This window comes from Phacochoerus africanus, chromosome 11 (genome assembly GCF_016906955.1).
Source record: "Phacochoerus africanus isolate WHEZ1 chromosome 11, ROS_Pafr_v1, whole genome shotgun sequence".
Classification (NCBI taxonomy): Eukaryota; Metazoa; Chordata; class Mammalia; order Artiodactyla; family Suidae; genus Phacochoerus; species Phacochoerus africanus.
This window is the reverse complement of record NC_062554.1, coordinates 67,605,812-67,627,532: the sequence shown is the minus strand read 5'-3', so window position 1 is coordinate 67,627,532 and position 21,721 is coordinate 67,605,812. Positions and strand designations below refer to the sequence as shown.

General features: G+C 39.9%; 1 protein-coding gene across 6 annotated transcripts in view; it reads right to left on the bottom strand.

Moving 5' to 3' along the window:
• ADAM22 (ADAM metallopeptidase domain 22) overlaps positions 1–21,721 on the bottom strand; it is a 236,023-nt gene that overhangs the window by 182,190 nt on the left and 32,112 nt on the right. For all 6 annotated transcript variants that reach the window (XM_047752655.1, XM_047752658.1, XM_047752653.1 and 3 more), the window contains exon 3: positions 19,303–19,379. In XM_047752655.1, coding sequence (XP_047608611.1) covers positions 19,303–19,379 — 77 coding nt within the window. The remainder of the gene's footprint in view (positions 1–19,302; positions 19,380–21,721) is intronic.

Genomic DNA, 21,721 nt, shown 5'->3' with positions numbered 1-21,721 from the left:
AGAGCCACAGCAACTCGGGATCCGAGCCGAGTCTGCAACCTACACCACAGCTCACGGCAACGCCGGATCATTAACCCACTGAGCAAGGGCAGGGACCGAACCCCCAACCTCTTGGTTCCCAGTCGGATTCGTTAACCACTGCGCCACGACGGGAACTCCTTTTTTTTTTTTTTTGTCTTTTGTTGTTGTTGTTGAAAACTAGCTTCTTAATCTTTGTTGCTTTTTTTTCTCTTAATCTTTGTTTCTTAGCAGTATATCTACTACTGTCACTTCAACAGCATTACAAGTCAAAACTGTTCAAGTTTAGACAAAATAAGAGCCAAAACATGTTCACTGACAGATAAATGGATAAAGAAGATGTCATACATATACACAACGGAATACTACTCAGGCGTAAAAAAGAATGAAATAATGCCATTCGCAGCAACATGGATGGACCTAGAAATTATCACACTAAGTGAAGTCAGAAAGAGAAAGAAATATGATATCTCATATGTGGTAGCTTAAAAATGATATAAATGAACTTAATATGATATAGAAAACAAACTTATGGTTACCAGAGGGGAAAGAAGGGAGGGGGGAGGAGATAAACTAAGAGTTTGGGATCAACATATATATACTACCATGTATAAAACAACAAGGACCTACAGTATAGCACAGGGAACTCTGTTCAATACCTTATAATAACCTATAATGGAAAAGAATCTGAAAAAAATATATATATATATATAAACTGGGTCACTTTGCTGTATACCTGAAATACCGCAAATCAACTCTACTTCAATAAAAAAAATTTTAATAAAATATCATCATAAAAAAGGTGTCACCTGAGACTACCACAACCACCCTCCCTGCCTGAGAATGGTCACAGTTAACACTCACAAGACAAAGGTATACAGCACAATCTGCCACATCAGGTCTCCGTGGCTGAGAACCAGGCCAACAGCTAAGGGTATGAGAAAGTACACATACATTCAGAGGGTGAAATAATAGATTGATAAATATTTTTTGTATGTGCGAGAAAGTATTTCAGAGACAAAGAGCAACAAGCAGGCTCTATTCAGATGGTATCACCTGGGTAAGCCGATACCTTAGATTTCACACTAAGACATAGTTTTTCCTAGAAAACAAATATCCCTATTATAGAACAAGGGTCCAGTTACTCATAATGAATCTTCTACCTGGGAAAGCTTTTATTCACCAAAAATTTTAACAGCCGTGTCATTAACTTAAACTATATTAAATAAATCTAAGGGATCCAATTTGCTCTACCTGCTGGCAAAGTTCCCTGTGGTTGGGCTATTCCACTATCACTGCAAGATGATTTAACAGAGTTCAGTAATTTGGCACCTGGGAGAAATATAACAGTGAGTGCCAATAATTTAATCCTTCTCATCATTGTAAAAGTGCGAAAGAATTGCTATGCAATTATGCAAAAAACATTACAAGTTTCATTGTTATACATTGAGTATTTACTGTATCTAGCAAATTACATTTTCAGCTCATCTAATAAATCCATAATATAAAAATATGCATTAATCATTTACAGTATTTATATGGTATTTTCCTTGGAAAACTAACAATCATAAAGAGTCTTGATTACATTGAATATTTCTGTAATGATTTTATTTGCAATTAAAGTAACATGCTCATCTCCAGATTCCCCTATTAAAGGAGCAGGTAATGCTAAAAATATCCCAAGGTCATATTTTTAAAAATCAGATGAAAGACAATGTTCCTGCATTAAGGCTGTGAACTTTAAAAAACCAACCAGAAAGCAAAAAGCCTAAATAGACCAGTTTAATAAGAAGATGTCCAGAGACCCGACTTCTCTGCTCAGCTCTGACTGCTCCATATAACAGAGCTGACTTGAGCTTTACACAGCTTCCTCTTCCGCCTGAGTCTGGCTTGTGCACCTTATAACAGGCTCCAGCCCCTAGGGTCCTATTGCCTCAGGATTCCTTCCTGATGCCTCTTCCAAATACAACTTCCCAGGTCTTGGCTATAGGACCAGACCACTATCTGGCTCTTTGCCAGACACATCCAATGACGCTTCCAGTACCTGCTAACCCAGTTGCCCTTTGCTCTGCAATTTGTAGCCACGGGCTGTCCCACTAATGACCAAGGCCACCCTGGGCTGGGCCCAGGAGACTTTCTGCCTAAGTGAAGAAGTTGTAAAGTCTAGTTTTAGGATTCCCAGTTTAAAACTACCACTTTTCAATTCAAAATAAACAAGAGGAAATGAAATATGCTTCAGCTAAGGTATAAGAGATGTGAGATCTACATAAAGTCCCTTAAAAAGTGTCAAAAGTTCAATACATATTTCAAAGGTAGAGTTTTTTTATGCACCAAAGAACAACTCTTTCCAGATTTGCCACTGACATAAAGGAAGATCGGAAAGCTTAGTAACTATTTATACTTGACACTATCCCTCCTGTAAAAGAGAGCTTACAGAAAAAAAGCTCTTATTGTATCATTAAAAATTCAAAAGTCCACTGTGGAAACCAGTGTAGCATTGCTCAAAACAACTGAATCCGAGCCTACCCATAGGACTCAACAATTATTCCATTTCTAGGTATCTACTTGAGAGAAATGAAAACTTATTTCCACATAAAGACTTGCATGTGAAATCTTCACAGCAGCATTATTCATAAAAGCCCCAAAGTGAAAACAACCTAAAAGTCCATCACTGGAGGTATGGACAGATACGATGCAGAATATCCATACGATGAAGTAACACTCAGCAATAAAGAGGAATGAAGTACTGACACATCTGCATCAGAGACCAACTTCAAAAACATGCCAAGTAAAAGAAGCCAGACACAAGAATACATGTTGTATGATTCCCATTATACGAAATGTCAAGAAAAGGCAAATGCATAAAGATAAGAAGTAAATTAGTATTTGCCTAGGGCTGGAGATAGGAATGGGCATTAAGTTTAAATGGAAATTAGGGATCTTGTGGGAGAGATGAAGTGTTTTGAAATTGATTTATAGTGATGTTTGCACCACTCAGTAAAGTTACTTTTAAAAAGTCATTAAATCATATAACCTGAAATGGGTGAATTTTATGACAAGTAAAAATACCTCAATAAAAATTTAATGTCTTTAATTTATGCAATAAATATGTCCTAAACATCTGTATATTTTGAGTTATATTTGAAAAGCACAAATAAAAGTAGCATTGAGAAAGAATATATAATAATAGGTACAGAAGAAATTTTAGAAATTATTTTCTAAAAATCACACGCAGGTGTTCCCGCTGTGGCTCAGTGGAAACAAATCTGACTAGCATCCATGAGGACACAGGTTCAATTCCCTGGCCTCACTCAGTGGATTAAGGATCTGGCATTGCTGTGGGCTGTGGTGTAGGTTGCAGATGCAGCTCAGATCTGGCATTGCTGTGGCTATGGTGTAGGCCAGAAGCTACAGTTCTGATTCGACCTCTAGCCTGGGAACCTCCATATGCCATGGGTATGGCCCTAAAAAGACAAAAAACAAAGAAATAAATAAAAATAAAAAATAAAAAGCACACATAAATATATACAGATAAAGCTAGAATTCTCAATGATGTGGATAATTCTTTGGGAAAATGTGACTTCCCAAAGTTGGTTTAAAAACAAGTAGATGAATACATCAATACCCATCAAAAAATAGTTTCTCAAAGTCTCATCTATTAAAAGGTTACAGGACCAATCAGGATAAATAAAGAAAAGGACTTTTAAACATAAAAATATATACATATGACTCCTATATTAACACAACATAATGTTTCAGGGAGTTTTTTTAATAAGTGGAAAAATATCATTTTTACAGCTTGACTCTGATACCAAAAAAAAAAAAAGACTAATAGCAATCTCATTTATGATCGTTGATGTAAAATTTCTAAATCTTATAACAACAAATCTATTTCAGTAGTTAATAATTGGGTACCTGAAGAGACCAGATCTTAGAATCATAAGCTGGAAACTGCCTTAAACATTCTAAAGTGTAAACTAGAATTTGTAATTGGGCAACCTTCCTTTTGTGGAGGGGCAGGTCCCCCTAGGAAAACCTCGGAGACATCTGAACTCTTGGGAACGCTTGAACCAGTAGAGAAAAGCAATTACACCCACCTCAAGGTGTTAATTGCAGAGTTAAGCCACTACATGTTTGCTGCTTCTCAGCCTGGCCCATTCCTGAAAACTGCTGTCTGTCCTTGTCTAAACACTGGATCAGAGGAAATGAGGAGCCAGATTTAAAGCAGGAAGGCTGTGCAAACCTGATCTATTCTTCACCTCATGCAGAACCCACTGTGATGAAGAACTGTATTTGGTGCTCTGGGCTGCAGGCATCATATATATTGTTTAAAGTTTAAGCCATCCTTCAGGAAAGGTATTATCAACCCATGAAAGTCATGTCCGATAACTCTGAAAGCAAGGGTTCAAGTTCACTTTCTGTGAGTGGATATCCCCATTGCTTTTCACCTTGAACTAGAATGTAAGGTGCTTTAGACTGGGGAAAGAAAGCACTTTCCCTTTTCTCTGCCTGGCTCTGGGCAGAGGATATATCTGCTTACTCCCAATGGTGGAAATGACCTCCTCAAGAAGGCCTATGGATGGGTTTGGGTTCTTAGCGGGACCACTGCTGGTAGACATTGGCAGCTGTCCCTGGTGGAGGGCAGTTTGCCCAGCAGAGCAACTGTCATGAGGGTCACTGCAGGGAATCTATCAGAGCCAAGAATAGAGTGGCAAGAAAAAGACTAGAGAATACATCTCACAAAGAGTGGAGGGAAAGAAACACTTGGAAATGGAGGTAATTTGCGGCAGGAAGGCCAGCAGTGACTTATGCCATAATAATTTTGATAAAAACAGGAGGTGTGATTCTATTTTATAATCACAAGTAGAGAGACCAGCAATGTATGGGCTAGAACAATGAATTATCCAACATAACAATGTAGACTTTATCCTCTACAGTCAAGAATAATTTCTAATTATAGGAAACCTTAATAAAATAAACCAAAATATGTCAAATAAGAAAATCCTATGTTCTCTTGCATTAATTAAAAAGGCATTCAATAAAATCTAATACTCATTTAAAAAAAAACTTAAGATATGGAATACTGGTTTAACTTGATAAATTCTAGCTCTCAAAAAACAAGAATCAGCTTTCTACTTAACAATAAATCTAGAGATATTCCCAAAGAACCAAGACAAAAGTGTTATTATCACCAAATAATAGAGTTCAGGAAATTTAAGAAAAATCATGAAGGTGCACAATCATAACAAGAAGCACTATTTTGGGGGGGGGGGAACCCTCATGATTCTTAATCATTTTACTGCCAAATACCAAAACCCAGGAGAAACAATGAAAAACTATTACCAATACTAAGAATGAAACCAATAGTTAATTATAAAATATGATGGAAAAATATCCACAGAAGCAAAAAAGAATATAATTCCCATGAATATGTTTTATATGAAATTTTAAGGACCTACAGAAACCAAAATACTAAACTCTACTGAGAGACAGAATAAAGATGCTTGATCAAAGGATCAATCCAAGAAAAAGATATAACAATTATAAATATATATGCACCTAGCATCAGAGTACCCCAATACATAAGGCAACTGCTGACAGCCATAAAAGGAGAAATTGACAGCAACACAACAACAGTGGGGGACTTTAACACCCCACTTACATCAAGGGACAGATCATCCAGACAGAGAATCAACAAGAAAACACAAGCCTTTGAGCCAGATACATTTAACTGCTATTTACAGAACATTCTACCCCAAAGCAGCAGAATACGCATTCTTCTCAAGTGCACATGGAACATTCTCAAGGATAGATCATATCCTGGGGAACAGATCAAGCCTTAGTAAATTTAAAAAATGTTCTCTGACCCATGCATTTTCTCTGACCATAATGCTATGAGACTAGAAATCAATTACAAGAAAAAAACAGCAAAAAACACAAACTCCTGGAAGCTAAACAATATGCTACTGTATAAAAAATGTATCACTGAAGAAATCAAAGAGGGAATCAAAAGATGCTTAGAGACAAATGACAGTGAAGACACAACAAAGGCTATGGGACATAGCAAAAGCAGTTCTGAGAGGAAAGTTTATAGAAATACAATCTTATTTCAGGAAAGAAGAACAAGCTCAAATAAACAAACTTAATCTTATACCTAAAACAACTAGAAAAGGAAGAAGAGACAAAATTCAAAATTAACAGAAGGAAAGAAATCATAAAGATCAGAGCAAAAATAAATGAAACAGAGACAAAAAAAAAAACAATAGAGAATATCAATTAAACCAAAAGTTGGTTCTTTGAAAGGATCAACAAAATTGATAAACCCTTAACCAGACTCATCAAGAAAAAAAGGGAAAGGGCTCAAATCAATAAAATTAGAAATGAAAAAGGAGAAATTACAACTGACTCCACAGAAATACAAAAGATCATAAGAGACTACTATAAGCAACTATATGTCAATAAAATAGACAACCTAGAAGAAATGGACTGATTCTTACAAAGGTACAACTTACCAAGACTGAACCAAGAAGAAACTGAAAATATTAACAGACCAATCACAAGTACCAAAATTAAAAACGTCATTAAAAACCTTCCAAAAAACAAAAGTCTAGGATCTGATGGCTACACAGGCGAATTCTATCAAACATTCAGAGAAGAGTTAACATCTATTCTTCTGAAACTCTTTCAAAAAATAGCAGAGGAAGGAACAAGCCCAAGATCATTCTATGAGGTCCCCATCACCCTGATACCAAAACCAGACAAGGATACCACAAAAAAAGAAGACCAATATCACTGATGAACATAGATGCAAAAATCCTCAACAAAATACTAGCAAACCAAATCCAAATAAATATTAAAAAGATCATACACCATAATCAAGTGGGGGTTATCACAGGGATGCAAGGATTCTTCAATATCCACAAATCAATCAATGTGATACACCACATCAACAAACTGAAAAACAAAAACCATATGATCATCTCAATAGAGGCAGAAAAGGCTTTTAACAAAATTCAACACCCGTTTTTGATAAAAAACTCTCCAGGGAGTGGGCATAGGGGGAATCTACCTCAACATAATTGAAACCATATATGAAAAACCCACGGCTAATAGCATTCTCAATGATAAAAAGAAAAACTGAAAACATTTACACTAAGATCAGGAACAAAACAAGGATGTTCACTTTTACCACTACTATTCAACAGAGTTTTGGAAGTCCTAGCCATGGCAATCAGAGAAGAAAAAGAAATAAAAGGAATCCAAATTGGAAAAGAAGTAGAACTACCACTGTTTGCAGATGACATGATACTCTACTTAGAAAACCCTAAATACAGCACCAGAAAACTGTTAGAACTCATTGATGAATTTGGCAAAGTTGCAGGCTACAAAATTAACACATAAAAATCAATTCCATTTCTATATACTAACAATGAAAGATCAGAAAGAGAAATCAGAGAAACCACCCCATTTACCATCACATCGAAAAGAATAAAATACCTAGGAATAAACCTCCCTAAAGATACAAAAGACCTATACTCTAAAAATTATAAGACACTGATGAAAAAAATCAAAGATGACACAAACAGATGGAAAGATGCATGATGCTCTTAGATTGGAAGTATCAACACTGTCAAAATGACTATACTGCCCTAGGCAATCTAAAGATACAATGCAATCCGTATCAAATTACCAAGGACATTCTTCACAAAACTAGAACTGAATATTTTAAAATTTGTATCAAACACAAGAGACCCTGAATAGCCAAAGCAATACTGAAGAAGAAAGACAAAAATGGAGGAATCAAGCTTCCTGACTTCAGACAATACTACAAAGCTACATTTATCAAAACCATATGGTACTGACACAAAAACAGAAATATAGCTATATGGAGCAGGATAGAAAGCCCAGAAATAAACCTGGGATAGAAAGCCCAGAAATAAACCCAAGCACCTATGGTCAACTGATCTATGACAAAAGAGGCAAGAACATACAATGGAAGAAAGATAGTCTCTTCAATAAATGGTGCTAGGAAAACTAGAAAGCTACATGTAAAAGAATGAAAATAGAACACTAACTAACACAAAAATATAAGAACAGATACTATAAAACTCCTAGAGAAAAACACAGGTAGAACACTCTTTGACATAAATCACAGCTACATCTTGTTTGATCCACCTCCTAAATAATGATAATAAAGATACCAATAAACAGTGGTTCCCGTCGTGGTGCAGTGGTTAACGAATCCGACTAGGAACCATGAGGTTGCGGGTTCGGTCCCTGCCCTTGCTCAGTGGGTTGACAATCCGGCGTTGCCGTGACCTGTGGTGTAGGTTGCAGACTCGGCTCGGATCCCACATTGCTGTGGCTCTGGTGTAGGCCGGTGGCTACAGCTCCGATTGGACCCCTAGCCTGGGAACCTCCATATGCCACGGGAGTGGCCCAAAGAAATAGCAAAAAGACAAAAAAAAAAAAGAAACCAATAAACAAATGGGATCTAATTAAACTCAAAAGCTTTTGAACAGCAAAGGAAATCATGAATAAAATGAAAAGACAAACCACAGAATGGAAGACAATCTTTGCAAACAATGCAACAGACAAGTGCCTAATCTCCAAAATACATAAAACAACTCATACAACTCAACAACAACAAAAGTCAAACAACCCAATTGAAAAATGGGCAGAAGACCTAAATAGACTATTATCCAGAGAAGACATATGAATGGTGAACAGGCACATGAAAAAAAGTTCAATATCACTATTAGAGAAATGCAAATCAAAACTACAGTGAAGTACCACCTCACACCAGTCTGAATGGTCATCATTAACAAGTCAATAAATAACAAATGCTGAAGAGGGTATGAGAAAAGGGTACCCTCCTTCACTGTTGGTGGGAATGTAAATTGGTACAACCACTATGAAAAATAGTATGGAGGTACCTCAGAAAGCTAAATACAGAACTACCATATGATCCAGCAATCCTACTCTTGGGCATATATCCAGACAAAACTTTCATTGAAAAAGATACATGCACCCCTATGTTCACTGCAGCACTATTCACAATAGCAAAGACATGGAAACAACCTAAATGTCCATCCACAGATGAATGGATTAAGAAGATGTGGTACATAAGCATAATGGAATACTGCTAAGCCATAAAAAAGACACACAATGCCATCTGCAGCAACATGGATGGAACTAGAGATTCTCATACTAAGGGAAGTAAGCCAGAAAGAAAAAAGCAAATACTATATGATATCACCCATTTACGGAATCTAAAATATGGCACAGATGACCCTATCTACAAAACAGAAACAGATCACAGCCAAGGAGAGCAGACCTGTGGTTCCCGGGGGAAGGGTGGGCAGTTCAGGATTTTTGGATGCAAACTGTTACATTTGGAATGGATGGAAGGTGGGGCTACATAGAACAGGGAACTATGTGTGATTGGGTCAATCTGCTGTACAAAAGAAACTGAAGGAGTTCCCGTCGTGGCGCAGTGGTTAACGAATCCGACTAGGAACCATGAGGTTGAGGGTTCGGTCCCTGCCCTTGCTCAGTGGGTTAACGATCCGGCGTTGCCGTGAGCTGTGGTGTAGGTTGCAGACGCGGCTCAAATCCCGCGTTGCTGTGGCTCTGGCGTAGGCCGGTGGCTACAGCTGCGATTCAACCCCTAGCCTGGGAACCTCCATATGCCGCAGGAGCGGCCCAAGAAATAGCAACAACAACAACAACAACAACAAAAGACAAAAAAAAAGAAAGAAATTGAAGAAATATTGTAAATCAACTACATTTCGATAAAAAAAGAAAAAAATTAAAACAACCACCATAATGATATTAATGAAAAGACATGATACCATAGAATGTGTACTTTTCTCAAATTAAATTATAGGTTTTATAGCAGTCCAATTAAAATTCCAAAAAGAGAGTGACAAAATTACCCTAAATTTCCATCTAAGAAAATGCAAAAATGTCTAAGAAATTTTGCAAAATAAAACTAAAATAACGAGAGTTTTCCATTCTAGATATGAAAACACTCATAAAGCTACAATAAATAGTGTGATGGTACTAGGCCCAATAACTAATGAAAAGATCTTCAGAAGAGATTTGAGAAGACATTCAAATATACAATAACAAAATATGATGAATAAAGAATCTTAAGTCAGTGAGGAAAACAGTGAATAATGCAACAGAGGGTGTAGAATAAAAATCAGTAACCACTGCTTAGACTATCATCCAAAGTCTTTTCTGTGGCCTAAGAGGATCCTTCTACCTTTCCAACCTCATTTAATAACTCTCAGCTCCTGTTCCAACCTCTTACGCCATCTTCCTGTCTCTCAAACACACTAAGCTTGTTCCTGCCTCAGGGCCTTGACACCTGCTGTTCGCTACACCCCTTCAGTCTATTGTCATCTCCTCAGAGATGATGCTAACAACCACCTCCACCTCCACATCAGGCACTTGCTATTAATAGCATATCACTCTGAAATTATTTGTTAACACGTTCATTGTTTTTCTGACTAGAACACAGACTCTAGTTAGAACAGGGTACTTATTTCCTTGTTTCTACTGAGACCTCAGGATCTAGAAAAACTCTTAGCAGTTACTGGAGGCTTAAGAACTGTATATATGTGTTGTATACATATATATGTGTGTACACGTGTGTCTGTGTTCATATGCATTGTGTACACATGTGTGTGCCTTGTATACATGCATATATGCACATATTTATATATACATATGTGTGTATAAAATAAAAATTAAAAACCGTTGTTGAAAAGGACCATTCAACCCAGATCTCTCTTCTACACAATAATTTTGTATTAAATATACATATAAACAAATATTTACCATAACAAATTTAGTTAAAAAGCAAGGTAGTCAGTTACAGATATATTAATAACAGTGAGAGATCTATTATGTTATTCATTATCATAACATAACATCACCATTTAATTATCATCTTATTCTCATCACTTGTTTTTATCCACACTATAAACACTCTACCGAACTGAAAATAGAGCACATTTGGGTTAATGAGCCTCTTACAAACTTAACTTTCAGTTCCAGTTGAATTCATACCCTGTCTTTTAGCTACTGACTGTGATTCCTACTTTCCTTGCAAATGCAAGAGTCCCAGTGGAAAGCTATCGAGGGAGGACTAATTGGCAGGCGATGGCTCTAAATGAAAGAAGATAAGATTGGACTTGCCCACTGGAATAGCATCTGGGTGTTCCTTGTGGGACCCTGCTTCTGTTCCTCCTACTGCCTCATCCCCACCCTCTACCCCAGCTCCACATCACCTCCCACGTGCACCGGCAGGCAACTCTGTCTACTGACAGCTGTCACCTCCAAGTCCTTGGTGGTCCTCCCTCCTCCTCACACCCCCGTGAAGGAGGAAAAGACGAGAGACTGACATAAGAATCACAAGGTGAGAGAAACTATTTTTCTTGTTATCGGATTAAGAAGATAAAAAGGAATGAATCTATTTTTAAAACAGTCATAATTTAAGAGTTGGATCATTCAAGATCTCATGGCTGGATAGCAGAATCCATTCCAAAAACCCAGGCTATCAAAGATGGGTCCTCTCTTTCTTTTCCTTTTTTTTTTTTTCTTTTTGCCTTTTCTAGGGCTGCTTCCCGCTGCATATGGAGGTTCCCAGGCTAGGGGTCGAATCGGAGCTGTAGCCGCTGGCCTACGCCAGAGCCACAGCAATGCGGGATCTGAACCGCGTCTGTAACCTACACCACAGCTCAAGGCAACACCGGATCCTTAACCCACTGAGCAAGGCCAGGGATCGAACCCACAACCTCACAGTTCCTAGTCAGATTCCTTAACCACTGCGCCACAATGGGAACTCCCTCTCTTTCTAGTTATAGGTTTCACATCCTAAAACAACCAGGCACAGTCCATGTGGGAGATGTGCTTCTTTGTGCAGTATGCGGTGTGAGGGGTGCATGTATGTATATGTGTGGTTTATTTGTCAGGCCACCTGCTATTAAAAAAATAGAATCAAGGAGTAATGAGAAGGAATGTTTTCAATATTCTTGCATTGCTTTAGGTAGTTTAATTATCCACTTCCTGAAGAAGAGAGGAGAGAGTTACAGGAACAGACTTGGCCTGAACTGCTTCAATGATACAGTTAGATGTCTTTACTGAGCCGTTTCTTTCTGAGGAATATTTCACGATAAAGTATTATGCCAGTTGCTGAACTCTGGAAAGTCCAATGTGGCCTCAGTACTAGTTTGACCAGGCCAGACCAGGTCAGGCCAGGCCATATGCTTGGTTTTATTAACATGTCTGTCCCAAAGAGTGACATGTCACAGCTGTGTGACCCCATGAGGAAGTTGAGATCTGCTTCCCACCCTTCGTAGTCTTGATAACATGGGAACTGGCTGTGCTTGTCACTTTTCACCAAAGTCTTCATCTGCCTCCTGTGCAAGTTACAACCCAAAGGTTGAATTTCTTATATAATTTGGTTACAGATAATCTTGTTTAGATACTTGTAAAGATACTTTCCCTTCCATTCCAATCTAAAGCTATATATTGTTGGGTCCATTTTGTAACTGGAATCCAGCTACACAGAGACTTATTCAATTTGCCTCCATTTTATTTTATCTATTCATTTTTTTTGGACATGCCCATAGCATGTGGAAGTTCCCAGGCCAGGGATCGAACACATGCCATAGCAGCAACCTCAGCCATAGCAGTGACAACGCCAGATCCTTAATCCCTAGGCCACCAGGGAACCCCATGCCCCTGCAGTTTGAAACAAAACAAAAACCTCACCTGCTCCACAGCCCTAGAATTGCTTCATAAGTTAAAAGCTTAGGTTAAAGAGTCCCCCAGGAGTTCCCGTCGTGGCTCAGTGGTTAACGAATCCGACTAGGAACCGCGAGGCTGTGGGTTTGATCCCTGGCCTTGCTCAGTGGGTTAAGGATCTGGCGTTGTCGTGAGCTGTGGTGTAGGCCGGAGGCTACAGCTCTGATTGGACCCCTAGCCTTGGAACCTCCCTATGCTACAGGAGCGGCCCTAGAAATGGCAAAAAGACAAAAAAAAAAAAAAAAAAAGAGTCCCCAGATTTTGGAGTAAGAAGACTCTGAGCTCACTTCCTCTTGTGAGCACACTGAAATTGCAACTATTTACAGAGAAACTACAGAGCTGAAAGATGAGAACCTATCAGAAGAGACTTTCTCAACTAAAGATATAAAGAAGGAACCACAACGAGACAGGTAGGAGAGGCGAAGGTGCAGGAGTCAAGGCCCACACCAGAGGGTGGGCAAACCACAAGGGGAGGATAACTATAACTGCAGAGATTCTCCCCAAGGAGGGAGGGATCGGAGCCCCACACCTGCTCCCCGCAGCCCAAGGGTCCAGCACCAGGAAGAGGAGCCCTCAGAATGTTTGGCTTTAAGGGCCAGCAGGGATTATTTCTGGGAGAGCCAGAGGGCTGTGGGAAACAGAGATTCCACTCATTCAGGGCACACGCAGAATCTCGCACACTCCAGGACCCAGAGCAGAAGTAGTAATTTGAAAGAGCCTGTGGCAGACCCACCTACTGATCTAGGAGATCTGAGGGAAGAGGCGACTGGAGCTCACCCTGGGGACACAGACACTGGCAGCAGGGACTCTGGGGAGTTCATTCTTCCATGTGGACACTGGGGCTGGCAATTGCCATTCTGAAACCCTCCCTCTAGCTTATTAACCTCTGTACCCAGCCCCACCCCACCAGCCTATAGGCACCAGTCCATTTCAGGCCAGGCAGCTAGCTGGGGGGGACACAGCCCCACCCACAGCAGGCCAGCTGGCTTAAGACTCCCTGAGCCCACAGCCAATCTTGGTCATGGCCCTGTCCACCACAGGTCCCAGGACCTGACCCCACATGCCAGGGAGAAGGTACTAGATTGCAACATCCAGGGTCCTGCAGCCAGAAACACAGGGACCCCTGTTCCACCCACAGGGCATAGGGACCAGCCCTAGAGCCCTCGGTGGCTATAGTCCTGACACCAGAGAACCAGCTCTAGCTTCAGTGCCAGCCTCATCCACCAGTGGATGGACTCTAGTCCCCCAGCAACCACAGCTCCGCAACGTGCCATGGCAGGACCAAGCCCTCTCACCGGCAGGCCGGCACCAGCCCTGAGACACCTCGGGACCCTCAGCCAGCTGTCCCAAGATCTGGCCCCATTCACCAGCTGCAGACACAACTTCGGGACATGCTGGACCCCACAACCAGCTATATCAGGAATTGGCCTCACCCAGCAGAGGTCCAACACCAGCACTGAGACCTCTGGACCCTCAAGCCAGAGACCCCTGGACTTGACCCTGCCAAGAGGCCAACTCCAGATGTGAGATATCCTGGGGTCCTCAGTCAGCAACCCTGGGATCTGGCCCCAACCACCAGTGGACTGACATAGCTTCAGGACCCCCAGGGCACTAGAGTCAGAGTCCCCGGGACTCAGTTCCACCCACCAGCAGGCCAGCACCAGACCTGGGACCCCTTGGGTCCTAAGCCTGCCCGGCCATTACTCAGCCCGCCAACCAGTGGCCAGCAACCACCATGCAAGGAAGGTCCTGGCAACCAACTGGACAGAGAGCCAGCCATGCCAACCAGCAAACTTACAGTAGTCAGCCCACCATAACAGAAGGACCCACACACCTACACGGGGAGCCCTAGAGTTCAGAGCTTTGGTGACCGGAGGGGAATGTGCTGCTAGAATACACACATCTCTCCTACAAAAGGCCACTTCTCCAATGTCAGGAAACTTAATCAGCCTACCATATATATAGGATGAAATTTTGCATTTTTAACAACATAAATGGATCTAGAGGGTATTATGCTATATGATAAAGACAAATATTTATGTTATCACATATGTGGAATCTAAAAAATGAAATAAATGAATCAAAGTGACAAAACAGAAATAGTCTCACAAATCTATAGAACACACTAGTGGTTTCCAGTGGGGCTGGGGAAGAAGAGGAGCAAGAGAGGGGTAAAGGATTAAGAGGTATAAACTACTATGTCTAAAATAAATCATCTACAGAGATATATTGTACAGCATAGTGAATATAGCCATTATTTTATAATAACCTGAGTATAATCAATAAAAATTCAGAATCACTGTTGTATACCTGAAACTAATAAAATATTGTAAATCAACTCTACATCAAAGAAGAAAATTAAAGAAAAAGTTTTTTTAATGTATGTTAAATAAATGATATTTGGCCTATGTGTGAGAAAGAGAAAGAAAGCAAGCCAAGAAGGAAGGAAGAGGGAAGGAATAAAGGAAGAGAGGAAGGAAAAGTCTAAAGAGCATAATATACTTTTCATCTTTCTGCTCCTTCACCAACATAACCACAAGACAATATACAAACTGCAACCATGAAATAAAAACATTCTTCATAAAAATAAGAAAAATATCTTTGTATCAAATCATCCTAGATCTTATTATCTAAAGAAAATAGATACCCGGAGCTCTCTTGTGGAGCAACAGGTTAAGAATCTGGCCTTGTCACTGCAATGGCTCTGGTCGACGCTGTGGCACAGGTTCGATCCCTGGCCCAGGGACCTACATCCCACAGGTGCAGCCAAACAAACAAACAACAACAAAAAAATAGATACTTATGTTTAATATATATCCCAAGCCAAAAAAAAAAAAAAGAGACACTTTGCATATTTCTCAGCCCAGGCAATCTCTATTCATGCTACTATTTTATCCTTTGTACTTCTCGTAATTTCAAATTTCCACTGGAATAAGAAGAAAAATGCCATGAAGCTTCTTGCCAGGATCTCAAAAGGAATTCTACTTCACCTTTAGTGTTCTAAGCCTCTTGCTCTCATAAGTATGGCCAAATGTGTCTCTTCTTCAGGAAGAGAAAGCTTTAGGGCTCAGATTTCTCCGATGGAAGTGAGGTGGTTTGGACAGAGGAAGCAACATCCCTTCTCTCATGGAGTAAGCAATATAAAAGTCAGAAACCAGCAAACAAGGCAGGGGCTATATCCACAGGAACAGTGGTTTAAAGGAGGGATGGGGAAGAGTCACTGAAATAGAGACCCGGGAGCCTGACTCCAAATCATACCTCCATGTACACGCACAGCCTGTAGAAGCCAGTCCCAAACACTGGCGCTCCTCCCTGTTTGCTCACGCTCTTCCCCAGCCCACAGCCTCCACCCTCATCCTGTCATCTCCTCCATCTCCTGTTCCATTCCAGACTTTGGTTTCAAAGTCAGCATGACCTCCCAAACTAGAATGTAGTGCCTGTTAGGCTAAAAATAAAACAGTGGGAGGAAAAAAACAAAAAATAAAAATAACGAGTAAACACAAAAATTAAAATATAGGGACTCAGCTGACCATATGACAATGCTGGTCATCATATTTTTGACCTGCAAAAATGGCTTTTTTTTTTTTTTTTTTTTAGGGCCACACCAGCAGCATATGGAGATTCCCAGGCTAGGGGTCCAATCTAAGCTACAGCTGCCGGCCTACACCACAGCCCATGGCAACTCGGGATCCAAGCCTCGTCTGCAACCTACACCACAGCTCACGGCAACGCCGGATCCTTAACCCACTGAGAGAGGCCAGGGATCGAGCCTACAACCTCATGGTTCCTAGTTGGATTTGTCTCCACTGAGACATGACAGGAACTCCAAAAATGGAAGTTTTATGAGTCAACTTTTAGATTAAATAGTGATGAACATTATTTCTTAAATTAATCAGAGGAGAAAAGGTAGCAGACTGCAAGGAGAAGTGAGCACAGAGAGGGTCACAACTTAAAACAGGGCAATCAGTCTCTAAGTGCTAGAATCAGATGAGAGAGCTCGTCTACTCTTTTTTTTTCTGAGCATGCATTCCTCCATAACGAGTTTTTTAAAACTCTGTGACATCCCAAAATTGCTGAAACACTGACATGAGTCACACAAACATGTAAATCTGAAGTTACTTATACCAAGCAGGAATATAAGATACAGATCACATCAACACAGTATTATTCATACCCTATGAAATGAGGGTTAAAAAAAATACCGTGTGGTATGAAGGAAACATTGATTATATATATTCTAGGCCATGAATTTTAAAAATACGAAATAAACTATTTTAATGAGTATTGTAGAAATACAATTTCTATCACATTTTTAAAATATACACCATCAAAGAACAAAACACTCCTGTTGTTAGATTACCTGAAGAGCAGACTGCCATCTAACATAGGACTTTCAGTATTTAAATTGTTTATAAACTACAAAAACTGTGGGGAGATGGGAGAACTACTTACAAAGTGTACCTGTGAGGCAACGTAATTAAAGAACAAACTAATGCATAACTTAAGCACTAAAATACATATTATATCATCAACACTTTGGAAATAAATGCCATAAAAATTAGGATGCTGATAAAAATTATTATTAAATGAATCCATTAAACATGGACTAAAATCTAAAAAGAAGTGAATTCTCCTAACACTGATTGACCTCCCTCAGTGATCTTAACAATTCACATACACTCTTTTTGCAAAGGCAACCTTGAAAACAGCACTGTCCAGCAGAACTTTCTGAAATGATGGGAACGTTCTGCCTTGTCCTATAAAGGTAACCACTAGCCATACATGGCTTTTGAGCATGTGAAATGTGGCTTGTGTAACTGAGGAACAGAATTTATTTAAGTTAGCTTATTTTAATTTAAAGAGCCACAAGACGCTGGTGGCTACCTATCCAGATAGCATAGCTCTAAATCTTGCCTCTTACATCCTTCTTTAATTAACTCAGTCTTCTACCTGGATGATTCCACCTGGCTGATTCCACCTGGAAATTAGGCGCTAGCTCTCACTCTTGGTCTACCTTACTGTCCTCCTGGTTTCATGTGTTCTTCCTAAATTGCCGCATAGCTGATTTCAACAAAGCTGTGGGCCAGGGCTGCTCTGCTCAGAAACACTGGCCGACAGAGACCTGGTCTCTTCCCACCTGCCCAGGATAAGAAGTAGGATACTTTAAAACAAAAAAAAAAAGAAAAGAAAAGAAAAAAGTGAATTAACAGGAGTTCCTGTAGTGGCTCAGTGGGTTATGAACCTGACTAGTATCCATGAGGACGCAGGTTTGATCCCTGGCCTCACTGAGTTGGTTAAGGATCCTGTACTGCTGTGGTTGTGGTGTAGGACAGTGGCTACAGCTCCAATTCAAGCCCTAACCTGGGAACCTCCATATGCCATATGCCACGACTGTGGCCCTAAAAAAAAGCAAAAAAACAAAAGTGAATAGAAAACTAAATATCTTGTAAGGCTTATTAAACACTATACTTACCCAAAGAGAAGCAATTAAACGCAGTGACTTATCAAAAGCCACTTCCGGAGTTCCCGTCGTGGCGCAGTGGTTAACGAATCCGACTAGGAACCATGAGGTTGCGGGTTCGGTCCCTGCCCTTGCTCAGTGGGTTAACGATCCGGCGTTGCCATGAGCTGTGGTGTAGGTCGCAGACGCGGCTCGGATCCCGCGTTGCTGTGGCTCTGGTGTAGGCCGGTGGCTACAGCTCCGATTCAACCCCTAGCCTGGGAACCTCCATGTGCCGCAGGAGCAGCCCAAGAAATAGCAAAAAAAAAAGCCAAAAGCCACTTCCAGGTCTAAAATTTTTAGTATTCCAAATCTAAATTCTAGTTAGCAAATGAGAATTTGCAAAATTACATAGTATATGCAGAATAATTTAAATCTTACAGAAATCAACCCCCAAACCAAAGCATCTACTGGCATTATTTGGAATCACACTATCATGCACCCAGTCCTCTGATTCACTGAGCAAAAAAGAATCACTTTTCTTTTCTGCTGTTCTTAAGAAAGATGTCTTAATACCCAAAGTATTATTTTCACAATGTATTGTCCTTCACAGGAACCTAGATCATATATATCTTTATGCAAAATGGTAGATTATGTTTCCCGCAATTTTACATTCTTTTTTTTTTTTGGCCTCACCCATGGCATGCAGAAGTTCCCAGGCCAGGGACTGAACCCCCACCACAGCAAAGACCTGAGCCACAGCAGTGACAACCTGCTGATCCACCAGGGAACACAGTTTTACATTTTTAAATCTGAGACAGCTGTCCAATTTCAAGCAGATATCCATTTTCTGTTATTTACCAAACCACATAACTTACAGTCAATACAACAGTTTCAAATATAGTGCTTAACTGATACAGGGAGACGAAATAAAATACAGTAAGAAAACAAAGCTTTAAAGAAGGATGAGAAAGTGGATTCAGTGTGTATCTGAAAACAGTGAGTACAGCTCAGGAAAGACTTACTGATTTAGCAGGACGTCAAGAATAAAGGATGTTCCAAAGACATCCAGCTGGAAGCTTGCCTGGTCAACGTGAGTCAACTGCAATATCAAAAAGACAAAAGATCTTTATTATTCAGACATAGAGATCAAATGATATGCATTGCTTATGATCATTCACAAGTTTTATATCATAAATTATAAAATCAATTCAACACAGAAATTAAATGAAAACAAAGTAAACTTTGTACCTTCTTAGAAGTCATTCACTGATCTGAAGTGAAGTACCACTTAATCAAGGAGGGTAAGAACCCTGCCTTCCTGCCTTATCTCAAGAAGCTAAACACTCAATTACCAAGAAGACTGAACTTCATTTCATTCTCCTGTAAATGACTGGCTCCTTTAAAACTAAACTTTGATTACTAAATAGGGAAGAAAGAAAAACATGTTCACTACAACAGTAAACAAGTATGGTGAATACAATCTATTTACAAGGAAGACATCTACACTTCTTTAAAAAATACAGCTCTTTTCATCCTATCTCAAATGCATAGTTTAAAAGGAATAGTTCAGTTCTAATTTACCAAATGTAATTCACAGAGGTTTCTGCATTTTACCAGGAGTAAAGCGGAATCTGGGCCCACCTACTGCAAACATCACCCATCAACATTTTATCAGGAAAAAACAAAACAAAATACTATTTCCTATGCCAGTCTAGGCACTGCTAGAGAAGGGACTCTACATTTAAAAACACGCTGTGCTACCAATAACATTAATATTACCGTAATGAATAATCATGTGCATTAACTGACAAAAAAAAAGGAAGCAAAATTATTTATTCCATCTGACTCCCCATATAAAGAACAGCTCTACCTCAGCAGAATTATAAATTATTTGATTTTTTATTTATACATGTCTATAGTATCCAAAACATTTAAAATAAACGTGTATAATTCCTGCAGTGAGAAAAGCAAACAAACACTCTTTTAGAGACATACACCATGTGAGCAACCGTATTTAGGCAGCATGTGAGGCAGATGGTGACACTGCTCCCAAGAACCAGTGCATCTTAGGAAGGGACATCCTAGGACTCTGTGGGGGATAAAGGGCACCTGGATCACAACTGGGATTTTCACATTTAGCTATGATATCAGGAGAAAGGAGAGAGCTAAATTGATAATCGTAAAGCTTCCTGGAAACAAAAGATAACCCTTCTGTTCTAAAATCTTTGAGGAGTTCCCGTGTGGCTCAATGGTAACAAATCCGACTAGTATCCATGAGGATGCAGGTTCAATCCCTGACCTTGCTCAGTGGTTGGGGATGTGGCATTTCTACAAGCTGTGGTGTAGATCACAGACATGGCTTGGATTCTGCACTGCTGAGACTGTGGTGTAGGCCAGCAGCTGTAGCTCTGATTTGACCCCTAGCCTGGGAACCTCCATATGCCACACATGGGGCCCTAAAATGCAAAAAAAAAAAAAAAAAAAAAAGAAAAAAAAAGAAAAGAAAAAAATGGGAATGGGAGAATGCCATACCTCAGTTACTAACACATTCTAATCCTTGTGAAACCCCAAAGATGAACAACAAATGGGATACTTCTTAGCCTCAAAAACATTCAACCCCAACTCCCTACTCTTCCCAGTAAACACGCAGGATATTACCATATGCTGGCTTATTTTTCTTTTTATGATAATTCTTAGAGCTGTAACTTACTCTTCATTTCCATACATGCTACAGATCATATCCCCCCGATCTTTCTAAAACTGACTCCTCACCAAAACCCGAAATGTAAGCCCTATATATTCTACCATATCAAATACCAGCTTTCTCTCCCTGCATACCAAGATTGGCTACGAGCACCTCCTCCGTACCAGACATAGTGGCACACAGTCCCCAAGGACCCACCCGTATCCCATTCACACTCACTTCTCTCCTCTACTCTTTAATTCCACAAGAATCCCAACTTTTCCTGTAGTTTTCCTTCCTCGCTTGTGCGGAGTGCTTTTCCAAACCAGCCTCTTGGGTAGTGATCTCCACTAAAGCCATTTCTAGGAAATGACTTATCTACCCTTCAAGACTTAAATCAAGTCCCTTTTGGTATTTATTAGCCTACTGGCCCAGCCCTAAGAAAGTACTACAGACTAGGTGGCTTAAACCAGAGAAATTTACTTTCAGTTCTGGAGGCTGTACGTCCAAAATGAAGATGCTGGCAGATCTGGTTTCTCCTGAGGCCTCTCTGTTTGATCTGCACATGGCCATCTTCTCACCATGGCTTCATGTGGCCTCTTTTCTGTTTGTGCATCTCTCTCTCCTCTTATAAGAGCATCAGTCATTCTGGATGAGCATCTGCCCCTTTGACATCATTTAATCTAATTACCTCTTTAAAGACTCTCTCTCCAAATACAGTCGCCTTAGGAGTTAGGGCTTCAACATATAAATTTTGG